General features: G+C 42.0%; 1 protein-coding gene and 1 long non-coding RNA gene across 5 annotated transcripts in view; one reads left to right on the top strand and one right to left on the bottom strand.

Annotated features, from left to right (window-relative positions):
• Nucleotides 1-22433, top strand: part of LOC143491515 (NLR family CARD domain-containing protein 3-like) — a 50850-nt gene that overhangs the window by 11294 nt on the left and 17123 nt on the right. For 2 of the 4 annotated variants that reach the window (XM_076990601.1, XM_076990600.1), the window contains 3 exons: nt 1220-2999; nt 3544-3720; nt 4042-4218. In XM_076990601.1, the coding sequence (XP_076846716.1) occupies nt 1220-2999; nt 3544-3720; nt 4042-4218 (2134 nt within the window). The remainder of the gene's footprint in view (nt 1-1219; nt 3000-3543; nt 3721-4041; nt 4219-22433) is intronic. The other 2 variants (XM_076990603.1, XM_076990602.1) reach the window with 1 other exon arrangement.
• LOC143491513 (uncharacterized) lies at nt 5993-12929 on the bottom strand. The gene is made up of 2 exons (XR_013125220.1): nt 11955-12929; nt 5993-8727 (listed from the first exon to the last, which is right to left on the bottom strand). It is a non-coding gene; the product is annotated as an uncharacterized LOC143491513 (long non-coding RNA).

Raw genomic sequence — 22433 nt, 5'->3', positions numbered from 1 at the left:
GTGATGATGTGTTCGTCCCTGAGGTGGGTGGGTGTAACTGGCCTTCCCTATATCGGCCCTTGCTCTCTGCGTTGTGTTCTGGTAGTAGTAACAAAGTGACGCAAGTCAGCTGCTCTTGGCGTACCGAGGTTTATTGTCAACTGTAGTGAAATAATAAAAAAAAAAGAAACATCACAGTCAGGCTCATCATTCACAAAGAATATGCACCTCTCTCTGCCGTATCCAATGCAGACTGACTTTTTGACAAAAGTAATGAAGCAAAGTTACACAAACCTTACATCAAATTCATATCAATCAATCAATTAATCATACACAAAACGAAATAACAAATTATACATATATAAACATCAAACATTTTCCCCACCTCAATCATTACATTACTTAAAATCAGTAACCCATAAACGAAAGGAAACATTTACCAATGTGGTATTAGAAATAAAGCGTATACACATACCTGTAGTGAAATAATAATAAAAAAAAAAAGAAACATTACAGTCAGGCTCCTCATTCACAAAGAACATGCACCTGACATGAAAAGAAGGCAAGTTTAACCATAAGTCCGCGAAAATGAAATGGCGGAACTAGCCTCTTACTAGTCTATAACTAGTCTGTGTTCAAGCCCTCAAAACGTACACATACAGGTAAAAATGACACAAAAACTACACAGAACTTCCAACATAACAATTCCTTTAACGTACCTAACTACTGTGAGCAATTAAATCGATGTTGTGAACCTGAAAATGCAAACTATAAATCATACCACACGGAGTACGTACCTCTCTCTGCCGTATCCAATGCAGACTGACGAGAGGCGTAAAAATAACGGTCACCAACGTCACCCAACGGTCACCAGAATTCGTGACACTGCCCATCACAACACTCCCAATATTTGGTGAAATTAATATGCAGCATAGTAAAATAAATTCCATAAACAACAAAAAAATCGCTAAAATTTTCCTTCTATTTTATACCCGTTACACGGGGCCTATTAGGATCCCACCACCTGAGGGTCGTTTGTCTGTCTATATATGTCTCGTCTTTGTACCAGTTGACTGCTGGTTATTTGGGTTATGCCATGCGTTTTGTGCTGGTACAATTTATCCTTTAAATCCTTCATTTTCCCTGAGACTGGAGTTATCACTTTGTTCTTTTTTAACTCCCTCACCGTCACAATAACTAAATAAAAAATTACTGTCATCATGTGTTTCTGTTGTTTTAGAGATGATATCTGCATATCAGCAAAAGCTCAAACACAAATTACTGGAGAAATATAAAAAAATTAATGAAGGAATCTCAGATCATGGAAGCTCAACCTTTCTGAATGAGATCTTCACAGAGCTCTACATCACAGAGGGAGGGAGTGGAGACGTCAATAATGAACATGAGGTGAGACAGATTCAGACAGCATCCAGGAGACCAGCAACACAGGAGACACCCATCAAATGTAATGACCTCTTTAAAGACAAACCCATCAGAACAGTGCTGACTAAAGGAGTTGCTGGAATTGGGAAAACAGTCTCTGTGCAGAAGTTCATTCTGGACTGGGCTGAAGGAAGAGCCAATCAGGACGTCCGCTTCATATTTCCACTTCCTTTTAGGGAGCTGAATTTTATCAAGAAAGAAATGAATCTGATGGTTTTGCTTCATCGCTTTTTCCCAGAAACAAATACATTACAGTTAATAAACTGTGATGCTTATAAAGTCATTTTTATCTTTGATGGTCTGGATGAGTGTCGATTTCCTCTAGATTTCCAAAACAATGAGGACTTGTGGGACATAACGAAGTCGACCTCAGTGGACGTGCTGCTCACAAACCTCATCATGAGGAATCTGCTTCCCTCTGCTCTCCTCTGGATAACCTCTCGACCAGCAGCAGCCAATCAGATCCCTCCTGAGTGTGTTGACCTGGTAACAGAGGTACGAGGGTTCAGTGGCCCTCAGAAAGAGGAGTACTTCAGGAAGAGAATCAGTGATCAGATCCTGGCCAATAAAATCATCTCACACATGAAGTCATCAAGAAGCCTCTACATCATGTGCCACATTCCAGTCTTCTGTTGGATTGCAGCCACTGTTCTAGAGAGCATGTTGGGTGAAGCAGAGAGTGGAGAGATCCCCAAGATTCTGACTCAGATGTTCACACACTTCCTGATCTTTAACATCAAACACAAGGACAGAAAGTACCGTAGAAAAACTGACACTGATCCTCACCAGACTAGAAATATTGTTCTGGCACTGGGAAAACTGGCTTTCCAACAGCTGGAAAAGGGCAACCTGATCTTCTACGAGGAAGACCTGAGAGAGTGTGGCATTGATGTCAAAGAAGTGTCCGTGTATTCAGGAGTGTGTACCCAGATCTTCAGAAAGGAGTTTGAACTGCACCTGGAGAAGGTGTTCAGCTTTGTACATCTGAGTGTTCAGGAGTTTCTGGCTGCTTTATATGCATTTCTCTCCTTCATCTCCAACAACACAAATGTGCTGGAACATCAAACCACTGCAGACCTACATGACATTAAAAGATCAACAATGTCTGACTTCCTTAAGAATGCAGTGGACAAGGCCTTACAGAGTGAGAATGGACACCTGGACCTTTTCCTCCGCTTCCTTCTGGGTCTCTCACTGGAGTCCAATCAGACTCTCTTACAAGGTCTACTGACACAGACAGGAAGCAGCTCTCACAGCACAGAGGAAACAGTCAAGTACATCAAGGAGAAGATCAGGGAGAATCCCTCTCCAGAGAAATCCATCAATCTGTTCCACTGTCTGAATGAACTGAATGATCATTCTCTAGTGCAGGAAGTCCAAACATACCTGAACAGAAGACGTGACAACACAAGTTGTCTCAGTGGAGCCAGATTCTCTCCTGCTCAGTGGTCAGCTGTGGTGTTTGTGTTGCTGAACTCAGAAGAGGAGCTAGATGAGTTTAACCTGTATAAATATGACCGATCAGAGGAATGTCTACTGAGATTGATGCAAGTGGTCACAGCATCCAGAAAAGCTGAGTGAGTATTTTCATTCATAAACACATTACAGCACTGGGGGGACTTTCCCGAAAGCATTTTACAATCTGTACAAAATCACAAGTTAACATTGTTAACTGCAAAAAAGAATTATCATCTCTCTCTCTCTCTCTCTTTCTCTCTTTCTCTCTCTCTCTCTCTCTCTCTCTCACACACACACACACGTTTTATACATCATTGCATGTCTATTCTTCTGAATACACACACAGTGTTTGTGTGAGTGTGTGTGTTGATGTGTAAGTGTGAGGAGTTTTTCGCCTTCTCACTACAGTCTGTCTAACTGCAGTATTAGAGAGGAAGGCTGTGCTGCTCTGTGTTCAGCTCTGAGGTCAAACCCCTCTCTCACTCTCTCTCTCTCTCTCTCTCTCTCTCTCTCTCACACACACACACACACACACTTATGCACACACATACTCACACACACACACATCACTGTATGTTTGTCCTGAATACACACACAGTGTCTGTCTTTGTGTTTACGTGTGTGTTGATGTGTAAGTGTGAATTTTTCTCCTTCTCTCTACAGTCTGTCTGAGTGCAGTATTAGAGAGGAAGGCTGTGCTGCTCTGTGTTCAGCTCTGAGGTCAAACCCCTCATCACACCTGAGAGAGCTGAAACTGAACAACAATAAACCAGGAGACTCAGGAGTGAAGCAGCTCTCTGCTCTACTGGAGGATCCACACTGTACACTGGAGAAACTAGAGTGAGTTAATGACTTACTGACTCCTTGTACACACACACACAGAGATACACGCACTTTCTCTGTCTCTCTCTCTCACACACACAGTCAATATCCTCTCTCTTTCTCTCTCTCTCTCTCTCTCTCTCTGTCACACACAGTCAATATCCTCTTTCTCTCTCTCTCTCTCTCTCTCTCTCTCACACACACACACACATACTCACACACACACACACACACACACACATCACTGTATGTTTGTCCTGAATACACACACAGTGTCTGTGTTTGTGTTCACGTGTATGTTGATGTGGAAGTGTGAAGTTTTTTACCTTCTCTCTACAGTCTGTCTGAGTGCAGTATTGGAGAGGAAGGCTGTGCTGCTCTGTGTTCAGCTCTGAGGTCAAACCCCTCATCACACCTGAGAGAGCTGAATCTGAACTACAATAAACTAGGAGACTCAGGAGTGAAGCAGCTCTCTGCTCTACTGGAGGATCCACACTGTACACTGGAGAAACTAGAGTGAGTTACTGACTTACTGATTCTTTATACACACACAGAGAGACACACACACTTTCTCTGTCTCTGTCTCTCACACACACAGTCAATATCCTCTCTCTCTCTTTCTTTCTCTCTCTGTCACACACACAGTCAATATCCTCTTTCTCACTCTCTGTCAAAAACACACAGGCAATATCTTCTCTCTCTCTCTCTCTCTCTCTCTCTCTGTCTCTGTCTCTCTCTCTCTCTCTCTCTCACACACACACACACACACACACACACACACACACACAACACACACACACACACACACACACACACACACACACACACACACACACACACACACATACTGTAGTGAGGTAAGAGCTCACCCCATCACCAAACCCTTAGGTACAACATTCTTCCCAGATGAAGAGATCTCTTGGGGGGGGGGGGGGGGGGGGGGTCCTGGGTCACCCAGGGGGAAGATCTGGAGACCATGAACCTGCTGCACTGATATTAATTAGTATGCAGACTTGCTTTTAAAATCACTTAATGGGACAATGATGTGATCATTTCCATTTGTGGTGATATAAGAACTGTCATGTGTTCACCTCACTCATATAAGCTGTGTGATTAAATGTTTCCCTTACCTACACCTGAGGGGGTGGAGCCCTGTCTGTTTGGGGAGGGGCTAAGGCAGGGGTGTCAAACTCATTTTGGTCTGGGGGCCGCATACAATTTAATCGGATCTCAAGGGGGCCAGACCAGCAAACTCATTCCAAAATTACATGGAACTAACAATAAGTCCACTTATTTTTCTTTGTATTAGTGCAAAGAAGTTAATTATAAAAATCTTGATATGAAATGAATTGTCCTTTTACTAAATGCCTTTTTCCTAAATATATTATGAACAAATTTTACTTTTTAAGAAAAGTATGTGCAATTTCAACAACCACTTTTACTCATTTTAACATTTAAGTGAATTGTGCATAAAAGCTGATCACAGTGACATTTTCCACATCTGCAAAGCAATTCTGAACACATGAACTTTCCATTTTTCTTAAAATCCGACACTCTGTGTCCACTTTTCTCTTTTTTGACAAAGACATTTCACTTAAGAGGGTGCCAGGGTCAACAGAAAAAGTGGGTAAAGTGATAGAACACACTAAAACACGCAGAACTGCAGATTTTAAATAAAATTGAGTTTATTCTTCTTTAATAATGCAGGTTTATTCCGCGGGCTGGACTGAACCCCCTGGCGGGCCGTATGTTTGACACCCCTGGGCTAACTAACCGCTATGTTCATTACCCCCCACCACATAACATACACACACACACAACCAGTGGTGTGCACACATAGACATCAGCACCACCAACTCTGCCCTTTATCAACGAAAGTGCCTTTTTGAAACTTCGTTTTTTAATAATAATAATTATTATTATTATTTTACTGAGGTCGGTTTGAAATGATCTTTTGAAAACCTGAGCGATTAAAAACAATGCCCTGAAATGAGCCACCACTTCACACACACCTCTCTCTTCCTGTCACACCAGATGTGCTGCAGCATAGTGATTTTCGGCTCTATTTTGAGATGCGGCTCTAATGGCTCTTCTTACTGTGGAGAGCCGGCTCTTTCGGCTCCCAAACGGCTCCCCATATATATTTTACATTATTAATTAATTAATAGCTTAAACCTAATTTTATAACATTTTGTTTCATTATTGACATTGTTATGGGCTGTAAACTTCTATCAACCACTATAGCCCAGCGTGTTCGTTTGATGGGAAAGAGATGAACAACATACCAAAATTATAGCAATAACAAAAAGGCCTTTATTAAAACAGAGATATCTCTGGGAGAATCTCAGAGACACGAGCAATAACTGCGCATCCGAGAATTCTCGAATAAGTATGGTTACAGGCAGTCTTTATATACTGTATTCCACGCCTCTAAACAGCTTGATCTTCTCCAAAACGTCTGTGCATGGTATTGCGGTTTCTGTAAACCATGCTTCCCTCTTTATCTCATATTTTAACATCTATCATGCATGTGGTTCCCTTCGCTGGATGCTCCGGTCAACAGGAGGTCACCATGCATTACTTTTCTGACCCCCACCTTTGGGTTGCACAATCATCTTCCCTTTCTCAGCTCAGACAGAGAGGTTTCGCAAGGCCTCTATGGAATTCATACACGTACGCATTTGAACAGTGGTTACATACAAGTCTTAGATTATATTTAGATTCTGCTATAAAGGTGAGTAAAATACTTTTATTGCTAATGCTATAGGTAAGCAAAAACCCCAATCACAACAGTTCCCTCTCTTGATCTCTGATTAAAACAGAGATCACAAAATGTTACCCTCTCATCTGACTCCCCATGATACAACAGTGACATCATAGCTGCTTGTCCCTGAGGATCCCCCTGTTCAATCACAGTGCTGATAAAGCGTTACACTAAGTTTCTTACGCATGGAATACAACAACAATTTTGCAGTTGCTATTAAGACAATAAAGGCCTTGACCCACCATGGACCCACATACACAGGGGGCGCTCCCCTGAAGGTCCTGGTGAGACAAACATTTTATGGCTTCACATTCGAATCAAAATCAAATCAAATATATTTGTATAGTGCTTTTCACAACACATGTTGTCACACAGCGCTTTACAGGATTTACAAGGTTAACAATACTATGGGTCCAGATCCCTAGTGAGCAAGCCAAAGGCGACAGTGGCAAGGAAAAACTCCCTATGATGGTGGGGAATAGGAAGAAACCTTGGGAGGTCCAAGACTCAAAAGGAAACCCATCCTCCATTGGGCGGCCCGTTAACATTCTGTTACATAATAATCATCACATTAGTGCCAACTTTAATAATAGTACAGAAACAAACAAAAAACAAATAACAATAAACCAACAATAAACAAGGTCAAATAAACAATGTTAAACTAGGCCTTTAACGTGCCCCAGCTCTAGTGTTATTTTAACTCGTTGTTTGAGAGCTCCGTATCTCTGCGCGCTCAAGGGATGTTTCTGATGGTCGGCACTGGTTGAAGTGATACCACATTTCTCCTTTGCCCTTCAATTGGATGGCGTGTGATGTCTTCTCAACGACTTGGTGACTGGTAGATATGCTCATGGCGTTGATTCTGACTCCTCCTTACACCTGGACAGAATAAGCTTCACAGACAGCTTTTTAAGGCATTTTACCATTATTTGTACAACCTTGTGGTTTTCCTGTCAGATGTCGCAAGCACGTTGGGGGGTCCCCGAAAACTTCTCACTGTCATGAGCTCAAACGAAGTGAATCCTGTAACAAAATTCACTGAAGATCTTCTGGCCAACAATACAAACACATACATTTGTGCACATATCTTTTCCTTTATCCTTTGTTACCATTTATCCTTTCCAATTTACCCTGAGATTGAGAATGATAAACCAACCCATATTTGTGTCTCAAACCCAAATTTTGTTTCACAAATTTTAGCTCCTTGCTAGTGAAGTGCATCCCATTATCTGAGTACACTTAATTTATTATACAATGGTGCAGTATCCAGTAATTTTATCAACATTTTGCAGACCAACTTAGAGTCCTCTGGCCTGGTGGGAAATGCTTCTACCCAACATAAGAATTTATCCACAGTCACTAACAAATACCTTAGTCCCCGTTCTGGTATTAACATGTCAGTGTAGTCAGTCTGAATCTCCTCTCCTGGCTCCTATTGCCCAGGAAACTTTCTTAGACCTGGTCTTAAAACACAAGTTATGTGCATTACAGATATTCACATTTTCAGTCCAGTCTGCTATTAAGTCAGTTAAGTATGGGTGTGACCAGTAACACATTTTCCTTCATTTTTCCTACCCCTTGTGCTTCAGACAACACTGAATTAATCAATTGACTTAGTAAAACCGGTCTCACATTAGGTCCTTTCCAAACCTCCTTACCTCATTTACCACCTTTGTTTAACCACAACATTTTTCCTGTAGTTTACGTAGCTCTGAATCCTATGGCAGAGGAGACCACTGTTCTCTGCCCTGCAAAACATCTGATGGGCTCCTGTTACATATCCTGCCTCTTTTTAGCACCCACGTCTGCAGCTGCATTAACTCTGTGTTAAATTGCCCCCTTTTGATAACTTGAACATTTAATGATAGCAACTCTTACCAACAGTAACAACACCTTTTACATCTTAACATTGAATGAATTTACCTCCTGAAGTAGTGTAACCTACTCTCTTTGTACAGAGTTCTACATGAACCACTCCTACCACGTACGCAGAGTGTGTACAGATGTTAACTTTCTTGCCTTCCACCCACCTTAGTGCTACAATGACAGCCAAAATCTCAGCCCTCTGTGCTGATTGTACTACCCAGTTTTACCTGAATGTGCTACCCAGAACTCGTCTGCGTCTTCCTGAGCTTCCATTACCACCACAAATCCTGATTCAACACCACCATCTCGACTCCTGAATCTGTCCACATGTTCGCTTCCCCAGGGTTCCATTTAGCTGCATATGCCACCTCAGTTACACACTCATGTGCCGGACCCTGTAACATACCATGCCATATTAATTTCTTCAAGTGAAAACATTAAGTTTTAAAACACAAACCTTCTGTAGTGTGAACATTTGTGATTTTACAAAAGTCATGACGCTGTGGCTGGTTAGAATATATAATGAATGTCTTGTGACTATGTGTGCTGTTTTATTTATTTAAACAAGTTGATGTAATAAATCAGCACCTTACTGTCCCCCCCCCTTTTTTCTGAAACACAAGAGGGTGTTTCAGAAACATCTAGAGTAATCTGCCTGTGTCTCAAACGCAGCTGGTGGCTGTGAGATGAAGCCAACGTCATGAGGTCCCTCTGATCACAGAGAAGCTGTTATCTGATCTAAAATTAAATTATGGTCAAGATGATCGCAGCATTCTCTCTCCTGGAACCTGCTCAACATATCACATTAGAATAACTTTGACAAATGACATTGTTTTAATAAACCAAGTATTACAAGACTTATCATAGCTCACACATGGAATATTAGTTATTACCCAATGCTATAGTGGCTCTCCTAATCATTCCAGTGTCGCTAAGCAGGTTTCAGCCTCACAGGGACCACCACACCATCAGGCTCCACCCATATGCCCCTGGTTGCAATCTCCCATACCTTATCCTGTAGCTCTTCCTCAAATTCCTCCCCAAAATATGGATCACCTATTGGTCATAAAACAAATTAACATGCAGTGGGTCGGGCGGCAGGACGCGAGGCTCAGAGTGATCCACAGCCTCTAGGCCATGAAGACAGAGTGGACGCTCCTCGCAGTGCAGGAGTCTGGCTCCAGAAGATGTGAACTGTGGGAGGCCATTCCGTGGGGATCACCAGTCCTAGAGGGCTACATAACACAGTAGCTCCTAGTTTAAAATGTCTCTTCTGCAGAGGTTATCAGGTGCAGTCTCTGATATGAGGAAGTTGTGGTTAATGGGCTGCTGGCCACATTGCACAGTCATTGGAACAGACTTTGGTCACAGAATCAGCATCAGGTAAAACACAGTTGATTGCTGAATGAGTTGCTCCTTTGTTTCAACCAGAAATGACAACCTTTGAGTACGGGCAGTGAGGGGCAGCATGGGGTCTGCCGCAGCTTTGGTTTGGTGCTAGTACATACGGACTTCTGGACCTCCCTTGTCCAACGGCGTTCTGAGGACACTCCCTCGACCACCAACACTCCTGCCCACAAAGAAACATCCACCCGACATGCCACGACCACAGTTGCCAGGACCACCCTGACCATCGTTGCCCCTTGCCCGACCCCTCCCTCTTAAACTTGAGTTAAATCTCATTGGTGGGTACTCCCACCCCTGTTGCAGATAGGGAACATATTGAGGAGTCTGGGGCGGGCCCCTGTACGCGTACACTGCCTCCGTACACCCTTTTCTAAACCAGTTAAGGTGTGAGCATTGGGACACCCGGATGTATGCTGTTTGGCTCTGATAACTTGTGGGAGTTGACTTATCCAACCATGTGACTTTACAAATGGCGGATGCTGCATGTACTGGCCATTTAACAGAGGGCCTCACCTAATGCTCCATTATGTCTAGTGAGGGGTACTTCATGTAGCAGGTTAGTTGTGCTTTCTGCATACTGAAAGGCACTTAACTTAAACAGTAACTTCACACTGTATTCCCTGATAGTGTGGTGAACTCATAAAAATTATTCTATTTGTAAGCAAAACTGCAAAACAGTTCAAACAGCTTAAAACATTAAGGTTCATACAATGAGATTCAAGTTTTAATCTCAATAAGCTCAACATTTTCAAGTGAAGACAATCACTAAACTCATTGTTTTTCATTTAATATTTGCTGAGCGTCTGACGCAATGCGCTCCTGCATGCCTATTGGTTAAAACCATCTAATTAGCATACTTCGATTTTGTGAACAAACATGGTGGACAGTGCGGCTGGTGCGGGAAAACTACACTGTAAATCCAGCATTAAGGTTTTGCGCTGTCTTAGCTTTTTGTTATGTTTTAAGTTTCGATTCCCAGACCTGAAGCCATGACTGAGGTGTCCCTGAGCAAGACCCCTAACCCTCAATTGCTCACTTGAGATAAAATGTAAGTCGCCCTGGATAAGAGCGTCTGCCAGATGCCACAAAAATGAAAAAAAAGTTAAGTTGGAGGAAATTCTATTAATTATATAATTATTACTAAAAGTATTGTAGTATACAGTACTTAAATATATATATATCTTAAAAATTAATATTTTCCTAAACTTATATATTTTATCTAAAGTTTTATTTTTTTTTAAGTTAACTGTACTTAAAAATTATATTACATGAAAGTAACATTTCTTAGGTAATCGGTTACAGCAAAACTTTTGAGTTTAGTGAACTTGTTGGGTTTTACAGTGCACTTTAACACTAAGAATATGAAGGTCCACCGTGACTTTGCAAGGAAGAGAAATTTATATGTAAGGGAATGTTAACATAACACAGGGCACAGGGAAAACACCATAGGAACTAAAGCAACTAGCGATACAGAAACAAAAAAGAACCTTATTAACTAAACCACACTGCTAAAAACATGTGTAGCAAGGGAACATGTCAGTAACCTAAACCGAAGACAAAACTGCTAGACAGGCAGATTCAAACACTAATAATGCATGAACATCTATCATACTTTCATTAATAACCAGACATCAAAACAAACTAAGGACAAGGAGGCTAGATGAACCAGTAAAAATCCAATACCAGCAAAGATTTTAAACATTAACCTAAACAAACTTATTACCCGACTGACCAGAGTAACAGAGGGAAAAAACACAAGATCACAAACACAATAACCCACGATCAGAACATATAAAACCAGGAACTAAATCCCAGACAATAATGAGATATAAACTAGAAACAGCTGAGATGGCAAATGAGGGCAGAACTAAACAATGAATGTATGACAGTGCTACCACACCTCTAACGTCTCCCAAAGCCAATATCTTATCAAAACTTATCTAGTTTAACTTGCCAAATACATCACCGTTTCACTCTGGCATGTCTACCTCACTTACTCACTTCGCTTATCCCGGTGTGTGCACCATCTATAACTATCTCCACCCAGTCCCTATTAATTTGCAGTTAACCCTTACCGCACGACCTGACTTACTTTTATTGTCTATTTCCCTTTTTCTTGGTCCCTTAACTCCCTTCTTGGTCTTTCCTAGTTTAATTCCTTTAGCAGGATTAGCACGTTTTTTATTTTATTTTATTTTATATTTATTTATTTTACCTCTGCTCGTCTGCCTGTCTTCTGTGTGCAGCGTGTTCTAATGTTGTTCACCACTTCCTCTCTCAGTCTCTCCAGAGTGCTCAGATTCACTTCCTCATTGGTCGCAGTTCTCCCCCCCCTGCTTGCTCTCATCTTGTCGAATGACTGAATTTGCATGGGGTTTTTTACACTCTTTATTGGGGGTTTTAACTATTTGGACTGTTCTTGTTTCTACATTAACCACTGAATAGATTCCTTTTACTTCTCCCTGAGTTTTGGTGGCACTCTCCTGTGAGGAAGCTGTGGGCATTACCGATCATAAGGTGGCACATTTTTCTGACTGTCTGCTATCTTCCTGGCCTGTTCCCCGATAGCCCCAGCCAACAAACTTATATTTTGCATCGCAATGCTAGTTCTCTTTCACAATTGATTATTTTACGGTTTAACTGCGCTCGCTTCAGTCTTCCTACATTCTCATGTTGCTCTTTCAGTTATTCTAATTTGCAGAGAGACTGTGATGATTTATGGTCAATGATGTCACCTAAAGACACACGGTCGTCGCCTGCCTATCTTGGTCACCTCATACTTTTAATGTCTCATAACATTGGTTGTATGAATTACTTCACAAATCACAGTCATTTGTTCCTATAAAATTCTCCACTCACATAAACCAACACCATAAACCAACCATTTTACATCAAACTTTTGCATACATTTCGCATTTCCTCACCAGCCATTGTTGTTGATAAAAAAAACTGATACTCGCCTGCAGTCGTCTTCAACCTTACTTTAATAGATTGAGGGCTCTGTTGACACCGTAAGGTTTACCACCCTCAATCAATTCAGGTTTTTGGTCCGAAACCAGGCGATTTTGGGGGTACCTCAAGTCCCCGGGACGCCTGTGACCCAGCTGACTCGAGAACGCCGCTCGGTCTTACCGTCGCCTCGTCAGGCAAACGGGAGGGTTTGCCACACCCCAGGAAACAAAGAAACACTTATTAGACCAGTAGGGACTCTAACCCTATATTTTCCTTTTAGGGACTGAAACCCTTTTTCCTTTTAAACCATATATTTTACCTTTTAAACCAAACCAAAAAAGATAATAAAAATAAAAAAAAAATTGCTATTTAATTTAGCATCGACCAAACACCATTAGTTCATCACAATTTGGTATTATACAAATGTGCAGAAATTTTGTTTTAACAGGTATTCTGCTTTACCTTTAGTTGAGCCGGCTCGGATGAACTAACAGTATTTTAGAAGACGTGCTCCAAAAATCTATCTCTTCCCATCACGTCGGGGTCACCAATTGTTATGGGCTGTAAACTTCTATCAACCACTATAGCCCAGCGTGTTCGTTTGATGGGAAAGAGATAGCAGGAACAACATACCAAAATTATAGCAATAACAAAAAGGCCTTTATTAAAACAGAGATATCTCTGGGAGAATCTCAGAGACACGAGCAATAACTGCGCATCCGAGAATTCTCGAATAAGTATGGTTACAGGCAGTCTTTATATACTGTATTCCACGCCTCTAAACAGCTTGATCTTCTCCAAAACGTCTGTGCATGGTATTGCGGTTTCTGTAAACCATGCTTTCCCCTTTATCTCATATTTTAACATCTATCATGCATGTGGTTCCCTTCGCTGGATGCTCCGGTCAACAGGAGGTCACCATGCATTACTTTTCTGACCCCCACCTTTGGGTTGCACAATCATCTTCCCTTTCTCAGCTCAGACAGAGAGGTTTCGCAAGGCCTCTATGGAATTCATACACGTACGCATTTGAACAGTGGTTACATACAAGTCTTAGATTATATTTAGATTCTGCTATAAAGGTGAGTAAAATACTTTTATTGCTAATGCTATAGGTAAGCAAAAACCCCAATCACAACAACATCGATAAGCACTTGTGATGAGTAAAAATGCTGCATAACAATGCTTTATAAATAAAACTTTTATTATAACCAATTATTCAATTATCACTAAATAGCACCAAAATAGAACGCAATACAGCTTGGCCAATTGTCTGCCTGTTTCCACAAAAAAAGTGGAGATAACTTTTTTTCTCAGTGTTTTCCCACCACATTATTAACTGAAAGCTGCGTGTGATTGGTCAGATGTGTGGAGCACACGCTTGACATGCGGACATTGGAGACATTCTGTTAAGTGTTCTCCTAAACGATATGTGGTAGTGATGGGAATTTCGGCTCTTTTTAGGGAGCTGGATCTTTTGGCTCAGCTCCTCATAAAGAGTCGGCTCTTTCGGCTCCCAAATGGCTCCTTATTTGAGGGGGTGGCAAACGTAATTTGTTGACGGGTGGCGAACGTAATTTGTTAACCGGGGGGGGGGGGGGGGGGGGGGATCTTAGAGGGGAACCGGCTCTCGTTGTTCACTTAAAAGAGCCGGCTCTTTGAACCGGTTCGTTCACGACCGACACATCACTAATATGTGGCAGTATAAAAGAAACACCCTTTAAAAACAGGAGAAGGAACATTTACCTGACGAATTTTAATGTTGCATTGTGTTCCAGGTTTGAAAAGTGCTAAAGTAGTACTTGAAAATGCTTGAAAATGTAACTGTATTACGTTTCACAACAAATAACTATCTGACTGAATCGATGTGATAAAAAACGAATTATTTCGAATCATTTTGTGTATATGTATAAATAATAATAATATTAATAATAATCTTTATTTGTATAGCACCTTTCATACATACATGTAACTCAAAGTGCTTTACAGTACAAATAAAAGAAACATTAAAAGGAGATAAGACAAAGACAAAAAGACAAAAAGAAAATGTTAAAAGAAATTAAAGATAAAAATATTAAAATAACATAAAAAGTAAAAAGTAAAGTAAGTAAGATAATAAAAAGTAAAGTAAATAAGATAAAACTATTAAGATAGAGTTTCTTAACTAAAAGCGGATCTAAACAGGAAAGTTTTGAGACTGCTCTTAAAACTATGCAGGGATGAAATGCCTCTGAGCTCTTCAGGAAGAGAATTCCAGAGCTTTGGGCCATAGTGGCTAAAAGCACCCTCGCCAATCTTTAATCGGCTTTTAAGAATCACCAGTAGATTACTGTTTGAAGACCTGAGAGACCTGACTGGAACATATCTAACCATCATTTCACTTAGGTAAAGAGGGGCAAGACCATGAAGACATTTAAAAACCATGACTAGAACCTTAAAATCTATTCTAAAGCTGACAGGTAACCAGTGCAGTGAGTGGAGTGCAGGTGTAATATGATCTCTCTTTCTCCTGTGGGTCAGAACCCTTGCAGCCGCGTTCTGAACTCGCTGTAGGTGCGAAATAGAGCTCTTTGGAAGAGCAGATAGAACAGCGTTACAATAATCTAGCCTTGATGTGATAAATGCATGGACAAGTTTTTCACTGTCAGCAGGAGAGAGCATATCTCGGACCTTAGCAATGTTTCGAAGATGAAAGTAAGCTGTCTTGCATGTAGTCATGATGTGTGATTTGAAGCTGAGCTCATTATCAAAGGTGACGCCCAGGTTCTTAACACATTGTTTGGCTTTCAGATTCATTTGATTTAAATAAGTCTGGACATCATTCCTTTGTGAATCACTGCCAAGAACAAGAACCTCTGTCTTCTGTTTATTTAACTGCAGAAAATTGTCAGACATCCATTTCTGTATATCATCTATGCAGTCAAACAGTGAGCAAATTGATTTTAGGGCTTTAGGTTCTAGCGAAATATAAAGTTGAGTGTCATCTGCATATTGATGATAACTAATACCATGTTTATTAATGATGGGTGGTAACGGAAGCATATATAGGTTGAATAGTAACGGCCCAAGAATTGATCCTTGGGGGACGCCACAAGTTATTTTTTGACATGTGGAGGAAGAGGTACCTAATGCTACATAGTAATCACGCCCAGTTAGGTACGATCTAAACCAGTCTAAGACTAAGCCACTAAGGCCTACCCAGCTCTGTAGTCGATCAAGAAGTATTTCATGATCAACGGTGTCAAAAGCGGCGCTTAAATCTAGCAGAAAAAGGACTGAGAGTTTGCCTGCATCCTTATTCAATCTCAAGTCATTTACTACCTTAACTAGGGCTGTTTCAGTGCTGTAGAGAGCTCTGAAACCAGATTGAAAAGTGTCATTTATTTGATTTACTTTGACATAGTCATTCAACTGGATTGACACTACTTTTTCAATGATTTTGCTTAGAAAGGAAAGGTTAGATATAGGTCGATAATTATTAAGAATTGTGGGATCAAGATTTCTGTTCTTTAATAGTGGTTTAACCATTGCAGTTTTAAAAATTTTAGGGAATTCACCCAATTGCAAAGACTGATTAACAATTGTTAGAACTTCATTTGCTAATGAGCTCAGAACCTGCTTGAAAAAGCTTGTTAGTAAAGGGTCCAGTTCACAAGTAGAGGATTTTAGTGATGAAATCACATCAAGTAGTGTTACCATGTCAACTTCTTGGAAATAAGACATATTAAAGTTAGGCTGAGTAACTGATATAAGGGTTGATGGTCTATTAGTGCTTGTTGCTATGTTCTGCCTTATACTAGTAATCTTGTCCCTAAAAAATATAGCAAACTCCTCACATTTTTCAACTGAAACAGTCTCAGGGAAGCCACAGGAGGTGGGGTTTACTAGCTGATCTATGCTTCTGAACAAGACAGCTGAGTTATTATTGGATGAATTGATTAAGGTAGAGAAATAGTTTTTCCTTGCTGATTTCACTTCACTGTTGTAATTCTGCAATGTTGTTTTATAAATATCAAAATGTACTTGCAATTTTGACTTTCGCCAACGTCTCTCAGCCTGCCTACAATCTTGCCTAAATTTTACAATAGATGGAGTGTTTCTGCAGGGCATCTTAATTTTACCAGAGATTATTTTAGTTACCTTTGGTGCCACAGCATCAATACAGTTCCTAACTCTGTGTGTGAATGTTTCAACTAGCTCATTCCCATTTTCTGAGAGGGGAGGGAGGGACTGTATCATGTCTGTGAAGGCCACGGCACTGCCAGCACTGAGATAACGCTTGGTTATTGTGCGCTTTTCACTGAGTGTTCTAGTAGATAATGACATGTTGAAAAATACACCAAAATGGTCAGAGATTGCAACATCAGTAATTTCAGTATTATTAACCTCTATACGTTTAGAAATGACCAAATCTAAAATGTGGCCATGCTTATGAGTTGGGCCTGATACATGCTGTATGAGATCAAAAGAGTTAGGCATCCTCATGAATTCTGAAGTGATTGGATTTGTGGATATATCCATGTGAATATTAAAATCCCCAGCAATTAAAACATAATCAAAATCAAGTAAAATCCTTGAAAGCATTTCTTAAAAATCTTCAAGAAAATCTGCATGTAGTCTGGGAGGATGATAGATAACAATCAAAAGAACTGAATAAGTACTGTTGAGTTGTACTGCCAGATATTCAAACGTAGGATGTTCCCCTAATGAGATCTGCTTACAGCGGAATGCTTTATGGTAAAAACATGCAACACCACCACCTCTCTTATTTACCCTGGAGACATTAAAATAGTTAAAGTCGGGAGGTGAAGCTTCATTTAGCACTATTGCTCAATTGCTATCAAGCCAAGTCTCTGTTAGAAAAAGAAAGTCCAGACAGTAATCTTCAATTAATTTAGCTATTATAAAAGACTTGTTTGTGAGTGAGCGGACGTTTAGTAAGGAGACTTTGAAGACTTGATGTGTTTGATCAGCATCGCTTACATCACTTGTGCATTTCACTGGGATCAAATTTTGTTTGTTACAATGTTTTGTACCCTTATGTTTTCTTCTGATTACATTTTTATTTAGATTCTGAGAGCCATGCCACCAGCTATTTAAAATAACTGGAATGTAGCACTGACTAGGAGCATGGGTTCCAGTGTGTCAGACCTGAGAATTTACTGAGTGTGCAGGAGAAGTGGGTGAGTTCCTGCAAGACAGCAGACTGGTTCTGTAGTGTTGCAGAACCTCTTCAATCTCCTGGAGTTTACCTCTGAGACTGTGGACAGATTCTCTGACAGGAGATGGTGGGCTCCTTTGACTGACATTACTGACGTTACTGCTGGTGGTTGGGTGCAGATTCCGCATGTGAGTGATTCCATACATTAGATTATCCACAAGCATTTGAGTCCCAGCCCTGTTAGGGTGAAGCTGATCAGGTTTAAAAAGCTCAGGACGCCTCCAAAAAATGTTGAAATTGTCAATGAATGAATGAATTTACCTTCCGATGTGCACAGGCTGTAGTGAGCCAGCTGTTTAGAGCCAGCAGTCTGGTAAAGTGACCACTGCCTCGATGTGCAGTTGGTATCGGTCCAGAAATGAACACTTCACACCGGGAAAACTCCAGAATGTTGAGCAGATGGTTAAAATCCTGTTTCAGTATCTCAGACTGTTGTTTGTAAACATTGCTAGAGCCGACATGTACAATCAGTCTTTCCGTAGCTGGATGGTCATGCAATATGTGTGGAATCATGGGTATCACTTCACAGACAGTAACACGAGGAAAGCAAAAGGCCTTAATACTGTTGCTCCATACATCTCTGATGACTGAGTCCCCAATTAGCAGCGTTTTGGGCTGTGGCGGTGTTCCTCGTCTTCTTTCATCGTTAATGCCTCGGCGGCTAACATGGTTAGCATCCCGATGGCCAACATGGTTACCACCCCGATGGCCAACATGGTTACCACCCCGATGGCCAGCATGGTTACCACCCCGATGGCCAGCATGGTTACCACCCCGATGGCCAACATGGTTACCACCCCGATGGCCAACATGGTTACCACCCCGATGGCTAACCCTCTTAGCATGCTTGTTAGCATGCTGCTGGCTAACACAGTTGGCAGCCTGGTGGTTGGTCCGCGAATGGCCAGAGTTATTTGCATGCTTAGCAGCCAGACTGGAGTCGGATTTCTTATGCTGATTGGGGTGCGTTTGATGTCCTTGATGTCCTGGAGAGGGAGGCAGTATGTTGTGATGAGACTGCTCAGTTTCTGCTACTTCAGTTGAGGCAAGAGCTTCATATCTGTTATTGAGAAGAATGTTCTGTTCTGAAGATTGCTGCTTGCCGCCGCTGCTGTGCTGGTTTCTGCTACGTTCCTTCCCCCGAACAAGAGTCCAGCCCTTATCACTGTTGTTGTTAACAGGATTAGGAGTTGAGGCCAAAGATGAGCTTAGGCTTTGCCCCCAGTACATCCCAGCGACAATGGAGAGAAACGTCTCTTTCTTTGCCAGTCACAGGGACGGTTTTGTCAGCGGTTTGTGTGGCAAGAATCCAGTCCAGATATTCTTCCTCCTCCCTTATAGAATGTAAGGTATGGATTCTTTCCTGAAGTTCTGCAACCCTCTGAGACAGTTTGATACACTCAGAGCAAATAGATGATGTGGAAGCATGAGCCATAATCGCAAAAGCACCGGGCACAAGGCTCAAATATCCAAGTTAAAAATCCAAAGTGCAAAAATAACACCCAATAAGTTCTGGCAGGTATTTCACAGCTGAAAACAATATCAGCTGCTGATAAAACAGTGCACAAAAACTACTCACAAGGATTAGGCGCAAAAAACAGTTCACTCGCAGTGTTGGACTGTCGGAATGTAAAAAATGCTAAATTATCCTTTATAGATTAATGTAAAAAAAAAAGCTTACCAAGTGAAGTAACGAGTAATGGATCCTTTTAACTTGTAAAAATAACTTGAACTTGTAGATATAACTCAAATAAATGAAAGGACAGGCAGAGCTGACAGAAAAGCGTCTGTACAGGAGGAAAGCAGGAAGCACAGATAAATAAGATAAATATTTAACTTAATTAAGTTTAAGGTACTGGGAAATATTGAAAATGGATCTTGAAAATGACGTACAAGTGCTTGAATTCCACCTTTTAAAGGTGTATGAACCCTGCAAACATGACTTTGTTCATTGCGCTGGCAGAAGCAGAGCAATACGCGCAAGGAGAGGCAGAGACAGCGAGAAACCGAAGGACAAATAAAAACGACGTTGGAAAAAAACTGGCACTGTGGCACTTGCAGAGCATAAGCGCGACGACAGGGAGGTAGAGAGACAGCGAGATACCGAAGGAAAAAAACGGCTCCCAAATAGGATCCAAAAACGGCTCCCATTGTGGAGCCGGTTCCAATCGTTCAATTCAAAGAGCCGGCTCTTAGAGCCGGATCGTTCGCGAACGACACATCACTACTGCAGCAGCAGTTCAGTTCAGCGAGGTGAAGGAAGCGTCTTCAGCACAGCACACACGGTCACAGATAGACTTCTCCTCCCGTGCCCCACCAGCCAGGTCACATACACATCAAGTAAAATCGTACCGTTTGCCCTCTAAACCCAACGTGAAATAATTTTGTGCAGTAAAATCTCTCATACAGCACCAAACAGAGAGAGATTAGAGGACGGCATATTCCAAAAAAGTGATTTACGACTTTGACCTCTAGTTGACCCCCCCCCCCTCCCCCCACCCCCCCCCCTCCCCCCACACTCCCCCTCCGCCCCTCCACCCCAACTCATGACATCATCATCGCATCAATCAACGTCAAGACGACCAAAGAGTATTAAGTTGTGCTTTGATATTTTGCTTGATAAGGTTAATTATTATTATTATTTTGATCTTCTTTGATGTTGACTCTCCGGAGCAGTATAACCCTAGACACCTGCGACACACACACACACACACACACACATAAACAAACACGTGCACAAACCCTAGTCACACAGACCAGCGCTAAAAGATAGGGATCTCAGACACACGCACACACACACACACACCCACTCCCCTGAACAGCGCACACACACCCCTAGTCACGCACACCCACTCCCCTGAACAGAACGGCGCACACACCCCTAGTCACACACACCCACTCCCCTGAACAGCACACACACACACACACACACAGAACCGCGCATGCGCACACAAATATGCTTACTTTGAGTAACTTCAAACAGTTAACAAAACTATGATGAACCAATGAGGAGGCAATCTCAACAGACCAATCCGGGGTGCGTGTTTAGCGCGCGAGCATTTAAAGAGAGAGAGGGGAAACGTTTCCTTGAGGAGTCACCATGCAGTCTATGGTGGTAAGCGATTGTCCGTACGCTCCTAAAAAAAGTTTCAAGTGGAAAAGAAGAATCGATCCGATGGCGCACGGCGACACTCAACGCTACTGGCCTCTGAAAGATGAAAGGGGTGGCGGAGGGTACTTTTTTGACGAGAACACCTGCACGGTTACCTTCTTCGCGATCCCAAGAACGGCCGCCCTTATATTTGAGAATGCTACAGAGAAAGTGGAATACGATCTGTACGACTGGAAGGAGTTCCGAAGATGGCGTACGGAGTTTGAATACCTTGTGGAGAGAGGAGAAGTGCCGCTTCATACTATTAAGGAGCACGAATGGAAAGGTTACAGAAGCCCGTACCACGTTTTCAACATCCGAGCGTGTATGCTCGCCGAGGGAGTAGTAGACCTCTGTTTGGCGGTGACCTGCTCGCGTAAACGCGGGGCTCCCGGAGATGACGTTGGGAAAAATGGTGAGGTGAAGTACGGGCGTCTCAACTGGTACCACATGCTAAAGTATTTCGCCATGGTCGATAATCTGTTCAAGAATATGATGAAAAACATGGGCATTGAAACTATTAAGACGAATCTGTACAGCATGTTTGAGGAGTGCAAAGAAGAAAAAGTCGTGCCTCCGTCGCAAATCATCGAGGAACCCTACGAAGAGGACTCCTCCCACTCCTCATCATCCGATATAAATGAGCCGACCATAGCCGAGCAAGACAAACTGGTCATCATCGACAAACTGGTCATCATCGACATGGCGAACCTAGAGGAGGATCTCGAGACCTCTTCCTCGTCGAGCTCTAATGACGACAAAGAACAGCCTCCTTCAGATCCTGAAGATAAAGAGAACGTGCCTCCCGAAACACCTTCAGTCGAAAAAACAGCCGATGAGATAGACGGCGTTCTCAGCACGAAGGTGCTAAAGATCATTCGAACCGTGATCGGAACCCTGCTGGATGGGATTATCGATAAGGATATCAAGGAAAACAGCAACGGATGCGCTATCGATCACCCGAGTCAACGTCAGCACCAATGCCTGAGCGACCCTGACCCTAGCTATTTCTGTCTGAACCTACCCAAGCTGCTTAAGAAGGTGTTCAAGCCGTGGTTCCCGCAAACGGTGACGTAGCGCTGAATATGTGCGGTGTCTCAAATCCACCTCCTCACAGCAAGATCTCCGCCGCTGCTGAGGCGATGATGATGGAGCTAAAACACGAAAGTAACATCAAAGATGCTCTGAGAGAGATTGAAGAGCAAAGTCAGGATCTGTGCGAGGACCTGCAGGAGCGCCTTAAGGACATTTGGACGCTGCAAGAAACCATGGCCCTTGACGAGTCGTCTGAAAAAGAAGCCTCAACAGTCTGAAAATTGAGAGGAAATGTTCTAAACTATGGGAAACCTGGTCAGCAGGCGTGACGGTTC

Source organism: Brachyhypopomus gauderio, unplaced genomic scaffold (assembly GCF_052324685.1).
Source record: "Brachyhypopomus gauderio isolate BG-103 unplaced genomic scaffold, BGAUD_0.2 sc76, whole genome shotgun sequence".
In the NCBI taxonomy this organism is placed as follows: Eukaryota; Metazoa; Chordata; class Actinopteri; order Gymnotiformes; family Hypopomidae; genus Brachyhypopomus; species Brachyhypopomus gauderio.
This window is presented reverse-complemented; position numbering and strand designations above follow the sequence as displayed.